The 18,157-nt window shown below is 39.1% G+C and overlaps 1 protein-coding gene across 7 annotated transcripts in view; it reads left to right on the top strand.

Moving 5' to 3' along the window:
- Positions 1 to 11,024: 11,024 nt before the first annotated feature.
- The window catches only part of LOC149065030 (CCR4-NOT transcription complex subunit 3-like), a 75,029-nt gene continuing 67,896 nt past the window's right edge, over positions 11,025 to 18,157 (top strand). For 3 of the 7 annotated variants that reach the window (XM_089254551.1, XM_089254549.1, XM_089254550.1), the window contains exon 1: positions 11,025 to 11,395. In XM_089254551.1, coding sequence (XP_089110677.1) covers positions 11,371 to 11,395 — 25 coding nt within the window. In that variant the 5' untranslated portion in view covers positions 11,025 to 11,370. The remainder of the gene's footprint in view (positions 11,396 to 18,157) is intronic. The other 4 variants (XM_089254546.1, XM_089254548.1, XM_089254547.1 and 1 more) reach the window with 4 other exon arrangements.

The following is an 18,157-nucleotide window of genomic DNA, read 5'->3' on the forward strand; positions in this document are numbered from 1 at the left end:
AGTTGACTCCTGCCACTTTCCTGATCTCATCAATCCATCATCCTGAGCCGTCTCGGACTTTTCACACCGCGGGGGTTACCAATCTAGAGTACTTGTGGTCCACCTGTTTTCCTGTCTTCTTGCAATATGTCCAGCCCATTTCCATTTAAAACATTTGATTCTTTCCATGATATCATATACCTTTGTTTGGTTCTTTATCCAAGTGATTCGTTTTCTGTCTTTCCTTGTGATGCCTGACATATATCTTTCCATGTTCCTTTGTGTTGTCTGTAGCCTTTGTATCGTCATGCTAGTGAGTGTCCATGTTTCAGCTCCATAAGTCAGTGCTGGTAGCACACACTGGTTAAACACTTTTCTTTTCAGGCATAATGGCATGTGACTCTTCAGAATTACTCAGTTTTTGCCAAAAGTGCTCCATTCAATCCTGATCCTTCTGTTTATTTCATTGATGATTCCGTTGTCTATGGTAATTTCTTGTCCCAGGTATACATAGCTTTCTACTTCTTCTATCTCTGTGTTGTTGAGCAAGATTGTCCTCTTTAAAGCAAAGGGGTTGAACATAACTTTAGTCTTTTGCAGATTCATTTTCAAGCCCACCTGAATACTTGCCTTCGCCAATTCTTGTATCATTTCTTCTAGTTCGTCTGGATTACTGCTGATAACAACAATGTCATCTGCAAAACGCAGATGATTGAGAAATTCTCCATTTATTTTAATTCTTCTTTTATTCCAATTCAATTTCTGAATACTTCTTCTAAAACAGCGGTAAAGAGTTTTGGTGAGATAGTATCACCCTGTCTGACTCCTTTTCCAAGTTTAATCTTTGCTTTTCCTTTATTCAAACGAATTGTTGCAGTTGCTTTGTCATATATTTTCTTGGTGATATTGATGTAAGCTGAGCGTGCCCCATCCCTAAGGATATGCGCTTTAATCTGATAACCGGACGTCAGAAAGCCGTCCTGCTCAGTCGAGTAGGTCTCAAACCTGGGACCCAACTCAAACGTAGAGCAATGTCCCTAAGAACTTAAATTTCAAAAAATAAAGCCCCCCCCCTTTCCGGGTTCCCACTCGACCTTGTGGCTAGGAGTTCTTTTATTTGTATAAAATAACAAGTTTACAAACTCTGTATATCCTGCAATATACAATATAATTATTATTTACATATTGACAATAAACAGTTCATCCACTTTAGTGGGACTTATACAATTCATTATTCCGACACTTTAACTACTTTTGTAGTTAGTACTAGTTTTTATTCTAGCAATCTCTTTTTGCAGCATTCTGCACGTAGACGTTGTACACATGTGTTCAATGTCCCAATTTCTCTTGCTATTCTTGTTCTGCTCCTCACAGTTGACACACTTGATATCAACTGAGCAATCAACTAAAACATGTCCCTCTTACCCCACATCGTTTACATCTACTTTGACCCTTGCAGTTCCTCGCTAAATGTCCTATCCTCCAGCACTTAAAGCACTGTAGTGAACGAATATATTCTTTAATGTTATATAGTCGCCAGCCGGGATGAAGTCCTCTTCTTGACATTAATGTCTGATACACTAGTGGTTCAACCTGAAATGTCTAATTCAATTTTCCCTGTACATTATATTTCGATATGACTCTAATTCTTAGTTCCTGTCTCTCCCATAATTCTTGGATTTCCTTTATGGCTCCTATAATTTCACCTTCTGTAACTTCTTGGTCTACTTGATAGACTATTATTTTTGGGTTTCTTCCTACAACTTTCTCTACTTTATATTTCTGTGCCAGTTCCTCTGTCTTAAATTTATCAATTAAGTTATCTACTTCTTCTAATTCTTCAGTTTCAATTATAACTGCTCCTCTTCTTGTCATCCAATGATCTCATACTTTTATCTTATTTATTGCTGGATTGAAATCCTCTTTAAGTTCCTTTAATATCTCCTTTTTATTGAATTAATAGTTACTACATTTCTACCTTTCTGCTTTACTTTATCTCTTAAGGTCTTCTTTTCAGCACTCTCAAATTGTTCTTTGATGATTTCAGAAAACGATTTTGGACTACTAACAGTTTGTTTCTCTTTAACTTCACCTTTTTGTGCCCCAGTGAATCTTTGCAGTTCCTTCATAATGGCTTCTAGTCCCTTTGTTGCTGTTTCTTCTATTATTTCTAGTTGCTCCATTCCTTCTTCTCCTATGTCAATAAGTCGCAATCTGCTGATCGCTCATTCTTGGCTTTCTTTTAATTGGACCAATCTCACTAAATCCCCCTCTTCTTCATCTGCTCCTTCTTCTATCAATTCTCTTATTTCCTCTATGTTAGATTTATTTAAGCTCTCTTCCATCCTAGCGTCTCTTTCTCTTCTTACATCCAGTTCCTCAGAATACAAATGTAAATATTGTCCATCACTTTTAGCCTTTTCCAAATTTTTCATTAATACAACTATTTTTGATTCTAGTTTATCTATCTCTTTCCGCAGTCTCGAATTTTCTTGTATTTCTTTATCCAACTGCTTATTCTTTCCCTGTTTTGTCAAACTATCCATAGCCATTTGTCTTAATCTTTCTATCTCTAACGTCACACACACAGTTCTTTCTTCACTCTATCTAATTCTTGTTCGCTAAATAGTTTCATCTTTTCGGCTTCGATTCTTTTTATCCGTTCTTCCTCTGTTTCGAAGTTCTCCAATTTGAAGTCTTCTAACTCACTCATTAATTCCCGTACATTATTTTCCAGTAAACCTTTCTGGTTACTTAATTCGAATACTTGTTCTTTCAAGTCCTTGATTTTGTTTTCCCAATTCTCTTTGTCCTTTTCTACTTTTTTCTTAATTGAATTCAAATGAGCGTTCAATTCAATCTTTTCATTAGTTATCTTAACCACCTTTTGTTCAAAATCCTCTATTTTCTGCTTCATATTTCTTTCTTCCTCTTCTTGAATTGATGTGCTGTTTTCTTTCAATTCTTTGACTTGCATCGCAAGATGACCTCTTACTTTTTGTAATTCGACTATACTCTTTTCTTGCTTATCCGCTATTTCAGCTATCCTTTTGAATTCTATCAGCACATCCGTCAACTTATTTTTCAAATCATTTTTCGCAGTTTTCGAGATATGACCCATCCATTGTACCTCCTTCTCAAACTTTTGTGCTTTCTTTAGTGCCGCTAAGGGCGTCTTTGAACTACTTCCTTCTCCAGTACCCATATTATCACGAGTGTAGTCAGTTTACTGAAACCGACTATTTGCGCCACCTACCCCGTTGGTCGACCCAAAGGTTGTCCGGCCCAAACCATGAGGAGGTGGGGAAAGGTGTCCCTACAGTGTTTCAGATCCAAGTTTGTATTTTTGTCAACAGTACAGAAATTTCACTAATAATTGTCTTCAACTTTCTTAGTCACTTTATATTCCCTTTGTCAAAACACTAATATCTGAAACACTATGGCGCTTGGGCCTGATATTGATGTAAGTCTTCTCTACCCCCAATTACATCTAGAGCTTTAACAGCAGATGTGAAAACAGAGTCAAACACTTTCTCAAAATCAATGTATTTTGTTCAAACACAATGGTAATTCATATTCCTTGTGTCTCTAAGTTCCCTGATTGTTTGGATGTGATCCATTGTACTAAATCCACTTCGAAATCCTGCCTGTTCTTTTGGTTGAGCTTCGTCCAATTTAGATTCAAGCCTATATGTTAGCACTTTGGTGAAGATTTTATAAATTACTGATAGGAGACTTAATTACAAAATTGGTCTATAGTTCTTGATATCCTCTTTTTCACCTCTTTTGTAAAGAAGAACCATCATTGCATTATTCCAATCTTCAGGCGCATCCGATTTTGTGAGACAATTTGTGAACAAGGCGGCTAGCATACTGGCAAATTCTTCTCCTGCTTCTTTAATAATGTCTATTGAAATCTCATTTTTATCTCGACATTTCTCTTTTTTTCATACATCTTATAGCCTTATAGACTTCCTCTTTCAGCACAGATGCTACTTGTACAAATTTGGCTCCATTTTCTTTTCTTCCTGCTCCCTTTCCTTTGTTCCGATCCTGTTCTTCATGTTTGTATAGGGTATTATAAAATTCCTCAACAATACTAATGATTTCATTTTCATCTTTTGTAATGGTTCCATCTTTCCTTTTTAGTGCAAAAATTTCCTTTCTCCCAACACACAGTTTTTGTTTTGCTGATTTTAAGCTCCTATTATCTTCCAATGTTTTCTTTACAATATCGCAATTAAACTTCCTGATATCTTCTGTAATCCGCTTTTGTACTGTCTTGCAGAGTTCTGCATGTTCCACTTTTGATTTAGGGTCATTCTTCTTAATCTGAAATTTTCTCTAGTCTTTCAACTGTTATTTTCTTCACCGGTTTGATTTCTTTTCTCCAGCGACTTTTTTACCCTCAATGGTGTTATACAGCAAATCAAATCGGTTCTTCAGCTCTAACTGGAATTTATATCGATGTTCTTGAAGCTTTACCATATCGATGACAGTTTTTCTATATTTGATAAGTTTCACTCTTTATATTCTAGCGTTAAGCCTTATTCTGCATCTAACCAGTCAATGATCGCTTCCTGTATTGAATTTGTTGAGAACACTTCAGTCATGCATCATATGCTTCTTATTAGATAGGATGTAGTCGGTTTCGCTTGTTGTTTCAGTTGGGCTTCTCCACGTCCACTTTCTTTGGGGTTCCTTCTTAAAAAATGAATTCATGATGCATAACTGTTTGCTCTCTGCAAATTCAACGAGTCAGTTTCCACTGTCATTTCGTACACCGTAACCATGACTTCCAACTGAGCTTTCACCATTTCTTCTCTCTCCAATTCTGGCATTGAAGTCACCCATTACTATTTTGATATGGTGGTTTCCTTTACTATGCAGCTCGTCTAGTCCTTCATAAAAGTCTTCTACTTCTTCCTCAGAATAGCTTGTTGTTGGTGCATAGACTTGTATAATCTGTATCTGGTATCTGCTTGATATTTGCATAACCAGCTTTGCAACTCTATCAGATGTACTATCTAATTCAACTATGTGATCTTTCCACTTTTTATGAATGAGAAATCCTACTCCACTGGTTCTTCCATTGTCTGTTCCTCTGTAGTAAAATACATGTCCACTGGCAAGTTCAATTTTCTCCTCCTCCTTCTTATTTCACAGATGCCTAAGATGTCCCAATTTATTCTTTTCCCAGTTCTTCCAACTCCTGCAAACGATTTTCTGAAGAAAGAGACCGTCCATTATACGTGGCCAAGGTCATCATCTTATGGCAGCCTGATTCAACCCAGAGATTCTTAGCACCCTCTGTATTCATGTCTTGCTGGTTGCTGCCATAACCGGGGACACTCAGACTGCTGGTGACTGAGGACCTTAGTTTATTTACAGAGTTCATATTTCTTTTTTTAGAGGGTTTTTGGCCGTAATCCTCCACGCTGACCAGTGCGGGTTGGCTCACCACATGTTAAATATGGTTACTTACAGGCTGCACCATGAGAAAGGATTGCACTTAAAGCCTCTACTCCTAGTCGATTCCTTCAAGTTTTCATAATGAGGCAATTAAATTGTCTTCTCATAGTTAACAAGTCAAGACTATTCAACAGCCCTAAATGTAAAGTGTGTATAACCCGACCCCAAAAAATCTGTGAATTTTAGAGAAAAATTTTTTTATATTTTAATGCAAAATGAATAGCTTGCAAAAATTTACGATAGAAAATGATTCAAACTTTTTAATCCGTTTATTCTGAGTCCCCAAGCTCATCGTAATTCATCAGATCATCATAGTGGGGTGCGGCATCTTCGTTTTTATCCTCATCTGGGCTGTGATTGTCACTTTAAAAGAGGATATTATCTTCAGTTCCGTCCATAGCATTGCTGATGCAACACTTTTTGAAGCATCAGTGGAAACAGAATTCTGCGCCTCATTATGCCCATTGGCACACTAGGCCAATGTCAGGTTTCTACGAGGCACCACTTTTTGTAGTTTCTTTATCATCAGAACTCATCCATTTGATCCACAAATTCCTCAAATAATCCTTGAGAAACTTGTTGATGCTTACATCTAAAGGTTTTACAATCAACATTAGCCCACCTGGTATCAAAGCCAATTATGTTTTCGATTTCTTTGCCTCGGCTTTGACATCGGTTCTGTGGGGTTTGAACATATCCCATACCAATAATGTCGGTTTCTCAAACACTGGTACAAAAACGACTACTGATTGCGGGGGGTCAATATTTTCCTTGTCAAAAACTGACCCGAGTATAAGTCTACCCCCCCCCCCCTTCCCCAACTTGAGGAACAAATTTTTGTACAAAAAAACTTGGCTTATACGCAAGTATATATGGTACACTGAGCCGGGCATCGGTGTACAGCAGTATAAAAAGTGATGTCACTTTTGTGTGTCTATATAATGTGAGAGCACATGTGAATTACAGACGAGCAGATGTTCAAGAATTGGTAAAATAAATTAGATTCCACAGGGCCGGGAGCTGACGGGTTCCAGCCTGAGGGCCTGGAACGATTCACATCATTTTTTCCCCTCACACTATAAATCACTGCAGAGGGGTCCGCCAAAGGTCACTGCTAGGGCCCCACAAGGGCAGGGTCTGGGAGAATTCTCATTATTTTTTGCTTTTTCATGCTATTAAGTAACTATAGAAGGGCCTGTGAAAAGTCTGACCTGGAGTCTGCAAAAGATCCCGGCCTAGGGGCCCTGCTCCAGGATATGGGGACCATGGTCACTGCTAGTCCTTCTTCCGTACACTGAATAAACATTTGGCTCCGTATACATATCTTATGCCTTAAAAAAATAATGGGTCGCAGCAGTGGGTCTTAACCTTTTCGATGGGCTGTACCTGCAGTGAAATGTAATTCATATTCTATAACCCCCTCAAGAAAGATGCAGCATCATCTTAGGGGATTATTACTCCAATAAAAAAAAAAGCCAAGCCTATTTTGATTCATTGGTTCCTGGAACTCGCAGTAGGTAAAATTCTAGGTTTTTATCTTGTAAAAGCGGGAACAACTATAGTATAATTCCTTTGCCGCTGGAGTGGTCATAGTGACGGACTCGCATTGCGGGGACCCGGGTTCGAGCCCTACCGTCACCACAGTGGTGGTCGGCTGAAGTTGGTTTTCTGTGGTTCTCTCCCAACTTCAAGGCGCAAATGCGAGCCGATCTCCCGTTAAAAAGTCTCGCCACAGAGAGCAACAGTACTACAAACAGTACAAATATTCAGTCATTACACTTCACTTCTGAGATATAGATGGCAGCTGAGATATAGATAGACCTGAGTTGTGCACCGGTATGAAAAAAAAAGTATAATTCCTTTGTGGAAAGAAAATGTTGGCCCGCGAGGAATCGCCAGAGTCAAAATAAGAATGTTAAGAAAAAAAGGACTATAACAATGTTCTATACCTGTGTGCAAACTTTTTGGTACGTGGACCAGATATGTGGTATTTCAGTTGCTCATGGGCCAGAAACTTGTATGCTCAGGTGACCATATGACCCGTATTTTATGGGCCATTTCCTTAATTTTGGACCTTTTAATAAAATTTCCCTTTCTCTCTTATTTTCAACGAGGCTTAATTGAACTTTTAAAATCCAAAATATCGAGATTTTTTTCATGGCTTAATCATAATCAAAATAAACTATGGGAAGACGAATTAGTGGTACTCCTGGGCTGTGGTTTGGAGACCCCTATTCTAGACACAACACATAGTGAGGTGACCACATGGTATGGGAGTGCTAGCAAAGAAAACATTATTTTGTTCGCACAGACTTGAGAGGAAGAGACACTCAACGAGATACAGGATTCGAACAATGGTGCTTGTTTTCACCTTGAGGTGCTCATTTTCGCTAGCCGCTGATTGGCCCATTTGTTCCTTTTCTTCTTCCTCTTCTGTGGAGGGATCATCATCATCATCACACCCTTACATTTCAAAATCCCTCCAGCCATTTTCTCTATCCTCTTTTACTATGTGCGGATATCTCTTCCTCCACCCCTATGCATTTTGTCCTTCCTAGTCTCGATTCTCATACATCTTATCTCTTTGCTTTGCTATAACCTCAGTCTTAATTCAGAATCATCTTTGTTGAAAATAGCAAAACACTATGAACTCCAAAACAGAATATGCCAAAATCTGCGACGTACATCACAGAACAATCTGGAAGAATTTTAAAAAAAGTTTTGTGAAGAAACACTATTGTGGGAATTTTTACTACTACTAAACCACATGTGCCTCATTCATATTCCTCTTCAGAACTTCTAACGAATTGGTACATGTTGGAATGTGCGTGTCTGTGTTGTGAACCTAACGTGAAGCTTGTTATAATGCTGCCATCCACCACATATTTTTCGAACTATGAGTGAAGTGTAATGTTTGAAGATTTTACCGTTGCTCTGTGCTGCAAGACTTTTAAATGGAGAGATCGTCTTGCTGGGAATTTTTACTTCAGAACATTTCCAGTCAGTCAGATGGCAGCACTACACATAACAAGCATTACAGAGAAACAAAAAACTTCACGTCAGGTTTCACTACACGTACACGCACATTCCCGCATGTACCGATTCGTTGGGGGTTCCGCGGGGGGGGGGGTGCATGTGTGGTGTAGCAGTAGTAGGTAGGGCCTCCAAAAAATGACTCGGGGATCCATGATGTTCTTAAGTCAGCCACCTCGTTGGGCAATTCGCCTGTTGTAGCGTTGTATTTGTATAAATATAAATAAATTACGGTGGTGAAAAAATCGGCTATAGACGGGGTTTGTGGTTCTGCAGAATGAGAATAGATTTTTGTTGGAGCCCCTTGAAGTAAACGCCTTGTTTTTCCCTAAGAAAAACCCTACAAATGTTGAGATAGGCAGTTCCACAGTATTTTATGGTTTGCGTGGACCACATTCGGTTGTGTATGTACAGTATAACTTTTGGGGGACTCTTGTCGCAAGAGCCTCCTAATTCCTGCTTTACCCAGGGCCCCGCCTGTATACACTTCAATTAATGGACGTTTTCACTTCGATTCGAACTCCCAAGTCTTTGGAAAACACCATTTCTCTCAATCGAATCAAATAATTTTTCAATTGGTAAAAACGTATCACTGAAATACAGTGTTTCCCGGTTTTCAAAAACACATCATGAAGAAACGTTATAAGCGGAAGCGGGATCGACTGTAATTTCTCGTGCATATTTTTTACTGAAAAAGCCATGAAATTTAAGATGACTGACTGGTACAACGGCTTTTCACAGGTACTGAAATAGTTATTGAACGGACTATGGTATGCTGATAGCCAGGGACGTAACTAGGATTTTCGCCGACCCGCGCAAGCATGATTTTGCCGCCTTCACATTCGATAATTTTGTGACGGTGTTCTTTGTTCCCACCTAAAACTGCCGCCCCCTAAATTTTTACGCCCGGGGCAGTTGCTTCCTCTGCCCCCCCCCCCTCTAGTTCCGGCCCTGCTGATAGCAAACATGTATACTATTAGTTATTTACACTTTTAGAGAAAATTCTTTCAACAAAAAATAAGAAATTACGAAAAAATCGCAATGGCGGGAAACGAAGCATTACTGTGAATTGCAGTGGATTCCACGAAATAAAACGTTCACCAAGGCAAATGTGGGAGATTAATGTTGTTATTTGTAGTTGTAATTATCATAATATAATTTATGAGTTCAAAAATAATTTCAATCTTTGACTTCAACGAAGAATAAAAATCCAAGTAGACGTCATGTAAAAAACCGGGACACTTCTGCCCAAAACGTCGGGACGGCTAGAAAAAGAAAGAAAACCGGGACTGTCCCGGGAAATACGGGACGTATGGTCACCTAACGTATTACAAAACCAACGGAAAAATGTAATTGGATATAGAGCTCCTAAGCTACCACCTCAGATATTTATAAAAAATAAAAGTTGCATCTAGTATCATCCTTGAAAAATAGATGGCAGCAAAAAACCCTTCTAACTTCCCGATCTCCGTTAAGCCGGGTTTTCCTAGGAATAGGTTTGTTGCGCAGCGTGAACCGAATAGTATAATTTCGCGTCAGCATAATCACGCTACGCGTTTGTGTTTTCCTAGCAAGGCGCATCAGATCAGGGCGGCTATATAAAGGCGCGTATACACTAGCGCGCGGATCGTGCAATGCAAGCGTTCGCAATCGGTTGTTCAGTAATTTGTACGGTGTTACGAACGATTAACGAATCATTCTTGATCTGTTTGAACCGATTCAATAGGAGTCGGTTTTTTCGACGAACACAAAGGAATTCTTCCTTCTAGTTTAGACGGCGTCGTTATCGGTTTGCGTGTTTGTACGTGCTTCTGAGCCTATCTAGAGCCTTCAATTTTTTCCCTCGTCTTATTTCGCGAAAGTCATTTAATTTAATAGTCATAATAATTGAAATTCGTCATTAACAGCCATTCAAATTCGTTTATCATATCATGTTCCTCAATAGTTGTTACTGCCGCTCAAAACCTACAGACGGCGTTGAAACAGCTCTCGGATGGAGCCATCGTTGATGATGATGATTCGTTTCGGAAATCGTACCCACTGATTTTGCGAACGCTTGGGAATGCTTGCATTGCACGATCCACGTGCTAGTGTATATGGCTTTGGCATCAGCTACTCTGTCGTCTGCATGCTCCGGTTTGAAGAGAAGGGAAAGAAAACACGCAAGAGTGAAGAGAACATTGGCAAAACGCGCTGCGCACGACGCATTTGACTCCTCCAGAAGGAGTCGGCCAATCACACCCGACGTAAAGCGCTGTCGTCAGGCGTATTGCGCTCTTTAGGAAAACAGTCATGCTGCTTTTCTTTAAACTGGTGAGTGGACGGGCGTGTGGCGCTGGGAGAATCACGTTGCGCGCGGCACAGGAAACCTGCTCCTAGGAAAACCCTGCTTTACCCGTATTTTTCCTCAACAAATATAGTCAGAGGTGGCGTTTGAATGCGCAGTTTTATGATTCCCGAAACATGGCAACAGCAGCATCGTGTTGTTTCCCACAATTCCATGCGCAACATTAGTGAAATAAAAAAAAAAATAAAAAAAAAACTGCAAAAAGTGTTATGTTTGAAAAATCGTAACCTGTTTGTTTAGGCCTATGAGACGGCAGACGAATTCGTAAATAGGAAACAAAAAGAGATCATCCGCGATAATTTGGACCAACTCGTAAACATTCGTCGCTGAGTTTGTTGCTCGTAAACAAATTATTAAAATATTCACAAGGGAAGAGAAAAAGAGACATCTTGTTTTGTCCCAGAGAAGGATTTTGAATTATCGCGATTCGATTTGTTTTTGTTCATTCGGATCATAAATTAGTTACGTTGGCCGCGTTGGATAGTATTAGAGCATTGTTTTATTATGATCCAACGGTACGATACTGCGTTATTGTAGTCATGGCAGATAGGAGGAAGCTTCAAGGTATTCAATATCATGTGATTATTATTATTAATTATATTGATTGTCTTGAGAAAAATCCCTCCCTCCCCTGCGTAATCATAAACGTTTGTTATTATTATCCCCATTGCCTGGAGAGGGAAAAGCTCTCTATTGGATTGTAATCACTGCAATGCACAGTATGCAACCAATTATTATTATTTTTTGTAATTGTCAATTTATACTGGGTATTATTAACCCATACCTTTTACACAGTAACTTAAGTATCAAGTGGAGTCACATATGGTGCCTATCTCTCTCAGTTTCATTTGTAGCTGAAAATGTCTGTCTCTGCTTCATTTATAGCTGGAAATGTCTGCCTTTGTTCCATTTGCGGCTGAAGATGTCAGCCTCCACTTCATTCGCAGCTGAATATGTCTGCCTCAACTTTATTTGCAGCTAGAAATGTCTGCTTCCGTTCCATTTCCAGCTGAAAATGTCTTGTCTTCACTCCATTCGCAGCTGAAGATGTCTGTCTCGGCTGGAAATGTCTCCCTCTGCTTTATTCGCAGCTGAGGGTATCTTCCTCTGCTCAAGGCATGGATTCAAAGGGGAAGGGGCAGTGAGAACAATTGCACATACCAAGAGTGGCAAAAGCTGAATAATGTGGCAAAATTTGTCAGCCCTTAAAATTCGTGACAATCAAATTAATTTTACACAATTCGTCCCTCCCGATACATCGTCCTGGATTCCCACCTGCATCTTGGAGCAAAGGTCCTTGTTGGCTGGGATTGTTTGTGGGGCCTCCAAAGCTAAACTTTACACAGGACCTTCTACAGTTAATTTATAATATGAAAAAACAAACATAAAAGGATGGTAATTGTCTTGGGACCCCATGCTGGAGCCCTGTCAGTCCCACCCTTGTGGGGGTCCCCCTTTCTCTTTCCCCTTGGTATTTTACCATCAGATTAGGAAAAGAATGAGCTATTTCTTTTTCACAAAGTAGATCAGAGGGTTCTCAAACTTTTTTCACCTTTGACGCCCCCTTTCCCTAATCAACGCTTATCCATCGTGCTTCAGAGAAGTTTAACAAATAATCTCTTCAAAAAAGCCTTTGTCGACGTCATCATTCTATGCTATCCCTGGCAAAGGTTGGCGGCTTTATGTTTGAGAACCCCCTGATGTAAACACTAATGTCTTCATCACTCTTATAGATGGATTTATAAAGTTTTGTTCCCTGTGGGCTGTCTAAGTCTATAAGTCTTTTCTCCTTTTTATCTATTCCAGTCTAATTTTCATGACCACTGATTTCTAGAATTCGCTGTTCTTGGCTATCGCCCCCTTAACAATGACCTACCCCATGTAAATATGTCTTTATCTCTGTCACTCTTGGTTGAATTCCCAATATGCGGTTTACCTTATGTTAAAACAGCATTATGTTCCCAACACCATCCTTTCTAGAGCGTTTTTAAACATTGGGTGTTCCTATCTTTCATCAGTAATAGTAACAAATAGCATCAAATTGGTCACTTTTTCATTGTTCATATGCTTTCACACCTTGCTCTCTAGGTCACTTTTTGTCCCTCACTCCTATCACTACTACTAAACCAGACATGCACCTCATCCATATTCCCCTGCTCTGCGGAACTACTAATAAATTGGTACATGTTGGAATGTGTGTGCGTGCATGTAATGAACCTTCCGTGAAGTTCGTTTTTGTGTGATGTTTGTTATGTGTAGTCCTGCCACCTGCCATCAATTTTTCCAACTATGCAGGAAGTGTAATGATTGAATAATATAGTTGGGAATAGAGATGTTAGGTGAGAATATTCTCGGAAAACAAGAATATTCTCCTGGATGTAAAAACTGGAGAATAATTGAGAATATTCATTTTTCTTTTAAATAATTTAAATTTTTTTACTAATTTTGTTTATATTGTGAAATATAAATCAGTTTTCATTGCCTGAAATATTTACAACAAACTATTACATTTCTTTACAACAAAACTATTTTTCAAGGAAACAGTTATTTTCCGGATATTATGCTGAGGTGAGCTCGGAAAGAAAAGTCATCACGTCTCCGCCGGGACTCGAACCCAGGCCTCTTGCATACCGGGCAAGAGGCCTGGGTGATTATACCAAACTATTTTTGGTATAATCACCTCCAAATGTAGTTCCAGAATATTCTCCAGGTCGTGATGAGAGGTTTTTAAAAGTTTGGTTATAAAAGATTTGAGAAACCATTAAATTAAAACCTTAAAAAAAAAGTTTTAAAATTAGATAAATTTTCAGAAATAAGTTCACAACAAAAGAAATTAAACCAAAGTTGATTGATCAAGGAAGCTATTCTTATATAATCACCTTCATTCTAAGATACAAAACTGTTGTTTTCTTCAATGCACATACACTTAAACTCTGTATCACTCACATTTCTTTAAACATTGTGCAATTCAGCCCTGTTGGTTTAATTTTCTTGTTTTCAAACTTTAATATTGTGGTCTACATACTTCAATATTCCCATCTTCTTGACGGAAAGAGAGACGGGGACAGAGAATATTCTCTCAAAGGACTACTATTATAAATTACTAGAGAATATTCTTATCAAAAATAATTATTATTCTCAAGTTATTTATCAAGATTATTTATTATAATACGTGCTATTACATATATTCTTGATAATACTCTCTGGAAAGATTTCGGTAACTGAGGAGAATATTCGGAAATATTCCCTTTACGGACTATTATTAATAACTTCAGAATAATTCTTATTATTTGCTATAAGAATATTCCCCAGTAATTTATGAAAGTAGTCCTTCCAGAGAATATTCTCAAGGATATTACAGTCAAACCTTGTTAATGAGTCACTCTTGGGAGAGCAAAAATGTGACTTAGTAAGCAGAGTGACTCGTTAAGTGGAGTAAGCCATAGCTGTGCCAATTCCTGCCTGAGGAGAATTGGGACTTCCAAAAAGTGACTCAGTATGCGGAGTGACGTGTTAACTGGGTGACGCACTAACAAGGTTTGACTGTATATGTAGGCCTAACTATATTGTAAATAAGAGGAGAATATTCTCATCAAGAACTTATAAGAATATTTTAAAGTTATTTATAATAGTAGTCCTAGCAGAGAATATTCTCCGAAAGATTATTCTCGAGAATTTTACATCTCTAGTTGGGAATCACAGAAAACAGTCAACCGACCACCACTGTGGTGACGGTGGGGTTCGAACCCGGGTCCTCACAATTCAAGTCTGTCACTATGACCAATCGACCACCACAGAGGCTCACTAGCAGGGCTGGACAAATCCCAGGCTTCAGATCACCATGGCAACTAAAACATTGGTATTGGTGCCTAAAATCTTGTGGGGTTCCTCACTCTCTAAGGTTACTTCTATACTTACAACACCCTCCCATGCTTGCACACTCCAATGCTTACACCAGGGCTTGAGAAATCCCAGGCGCTAGGTTGCAATGTCGACTAAAAAATTTTATTGATGTGTAATGTGTTTTCTATGTATGATTACTAGCTATGGGGAAAAAACCCTTTGCCCCTAGATTTTTTTCTCAGTTTATCAAGCCCTTTCTTACACTACTAGTACTAAACTGTACATGCACTTTGCACACATTCCTCTTCGGAATTTCTAACGAATCGGCACATTCTGGGATATGTGTTCTGAGTGAATGTGTGATCTTAACTATAAATGTATCTATGTTGTCGTTTGTGTTTGTTTCGTGTTCATGCTGTCACCTGCCTTCCATTTTCTGAAGTAAAGATGGAAATGCTTGAATCTTCATGTTATGTCCGTATCGTGTTATTCTTCCACTTGAATATCGACGATATTCAAGTGGAAGACGTGGAGGTCCTAAATCTTCTAAGAAATGTATGTGCAAGCAAAGCACCAGGACCAGATGATATCTATCCCAGGGTTCTCAGGGAAGGTGCTAATGAATTGTTGGGGCCAGTCGCACAGATATACAGGAGTAGTGTTGCTGAGGGTATCGTCCCGAGAGATTGGAAACTGGCTAACGTTGTTCCGATATTTAAGAAGGGTAGTAGAGAAGTGGTGTCTAATTATCGTCCAGTGAGTTTGACGAGCTCCCTCTCGAAAATTTTGGAAATTATCATCAAAAGGCAGTTTGTGAAGTGGATAGACGAGAATAATGTATTGTCGGATAATCAGCATGGGTTCAGGAAAGGGAAGTCATGTGTAACTAACCTCCTTTGCTTCTATGATTACGTGACTAAGGCTTTGGGTAAGAGCAAAAATGTCGACGTTGTTTACCTTGATTTCCAGAAGGCATTCGATCGGGTCCAACATGGCAAACTCTTGAAGCGTTTACACGAGATTGGAATAGGGGGCAACTTGCTGAATTGGATAGAATCGTGGTTAAGAGATAGGTCGCAACGAGTTATGGTGAACGGGGAATTCTCTGGTTGGACAGACGTCACAAGTGGAGTTCCTCAGGGAAGTGTCCTTGGCCCCATACTTTTTTCACTTTTTATCGACAAACTCGATCAGGGTATCGATGGAATTACTAGCAAATTCGCAGATGATGTGAAGCTAATGGGGGTAATCGGGAATCAAAGCGATAGGGAGTTGCTCCAGACCAACTTAAACAAGATTGCGGCATGGGCAAATGAATGGAGCATGACGTTTAGCGTAGATAAGTGCATGGTCGCTCATTTTGGTTCGAACAACCCACGGTTCTCTTACGAGTTGAATGGTGTCACTATCCCGGATGCAACTAGAGTCACCGATTTGGGAATTCTCATTGACGAGCGACTTAAGTTTTCTGAACATTGTTCAGCGGTTGTCAAAAAATCGAATAGAATGCTTGGTCTCATTTTCAAAAAGGTCTCTTCGCGTTCTCCTAAAGTCATTCTTCCGCTTTTTCGAGGCTTAGTTCGTCCTGGACTGGAGTATGCTGTAAGGTTTTGGAGACCATACCTACAGAGGGACATAGACTTGGTTGAAGGGGTGCAGAGAAGAGCTACGCGTGTCCTTATTGGCACACAGGGCTTGAGTTATGAAGAAAGACTTCATTTTTTGAATATGTTTACATTGGATGAACGCAGGTGTCGAGGAGATATGATCGAAGTGTTCAAAATTTTCAATGGGATGGATAGGATGGACCATGAACTTTTAGTACACCGCCAATCGACTGCTTTTACAAGGGGACACCAGTATCGATTGGTGAGGGACAATGCAAGGTTATGGTGTCGCAGGGAATTTTTCTCCAATAGGGTTGTTAATAAATGGAATAGCTTACCCCCGGAGGTAGTAAATTGTAACACAATTGACACGTTTAAAAAGAAATACGATAAACATGTTGGGGTAAATCGAGAAGCTCTATCCATTCTTAGAATAAGACAACCATAAGTATTCTTTATGGGCATTGTATCATATTTTATCATGTGTATATATTGTTTGTAATTTGTGTTAATTGCATTTTTAATTGGGTTGCTGTATTTTTGAAACATATGACAACCATATTTTTATGGGCATCTTTTTATCAGCCACCTCGTTGGGCATTTTGCCTGTTGTGGCGTTGTATTTGTATTTGTGTTGTAGGTCTGCCTGCTCTCTGCGGAGAGACTTTTTTGAATGGACCTTTCTTACACTATTGGTCAGAGGTTATCAATGTTTTAGTTCATGTGAAACCCTCGATGGTTACTGTTTTACAAAAACACGAACAAACATGGATATTTTTCCAATATAACTATTTTTTATTATAAAACTAATGACAAATTTAACTGTTTTTGATGCTGTTTCCCCCGAAATTCTCGTGTGGAACCTCTGGGTTTTGCAGTACGACAGTTAGAAATGTATGCAGCATCGCTCTCTTGGTCACTCACTGACCTGGCCCCTTGCTCTCAAGGTCACTCTTTTGGTCATCACATACTTGCACACTGTTTTGTCCCTTGCTTTCTATGTCACCCACGTGCTTGCACTCTTCTGGCCACACTTTCACCTAGTCTCTCACTTTCTTGGTTGTTCATATGCTTGTACACTCTCTGGGTCGCTGTTTCTTTCACTTACCTGGTCCCTTGCTCTCTAGACAGAGTGGGATTTATGATTTTGCTGTCCTTCTCGCATTCTAGTCAAATTTACTTGATTCCTCAAATTTGACTCTCTTTTAAACTTGCCATTCTGTGTTATAATCAGGGCTCCCACATACTGGTGCAGGACCCCTATGTTGGGATCTTTTTTGGGCCCCTCCCAGACCACTTTCACAAGCTCTTTGTGATGAGTTTATAGTGGGAAAAACATAGCTGCCAAGTCTCCCGAATTTTCTGAGAGTCTTCAGAATTTTTGCTTCATCTCTCAACCTCCTAAAAAGTTCTTAAATCTCCCGAATTTTTACGAAAATCACAAAAAATCCCTAATTGTCTCTAAAAAGTCTCCATTTTATTTAAAAAGAACCCCTGCTTCTGAAAACAATCCCTAAGGAATTTCTTGTTGGGCAAAAAGTCTTTTGCCTCTGTTTTTCCCCCATTTCGAAATGACGTCACACTTCATAAATGGGGGAAATAGTGGGAAATTCCTTGTTTAAGGAAGTTTTACGAACCCTCTGATGGTAACGAGAAAAGTTATTTGTCTTATCGTGCAGGCAAATAGCTTAGCAGCCAATAATCCTGGATAATAATTGAAGATTATAGTGATGCAGATGTGGTCAAAACTTCCTCTTTTGTTGAAGTTACGTAGATGCAATAACAAGATGTGAATACACTGATGAGCAAAAAAATATTCAATCAATTTCAAAGATACTTATTCTGATGAATTTCCTTTCATAAAACGTTCTGGGAA

The sequence above is a fragment of the Pholcus phalangioides genome, unplaced genomic scaffold (assembly GCF_987345545.1).
Source record: "Pholcus phalangioides strain wild (caught in Gottingen) unplaced genomic scaffold, Ppha-v1.0 ptg000041l_1, whole genome shotgun sequence".
Classification (NCBI taxonomy): Eukaryota; Metazoa; Arthropoda; class Arachnida; order Araneae; family Pholcidae; genus Pholcus; species Pholcus phalangioides.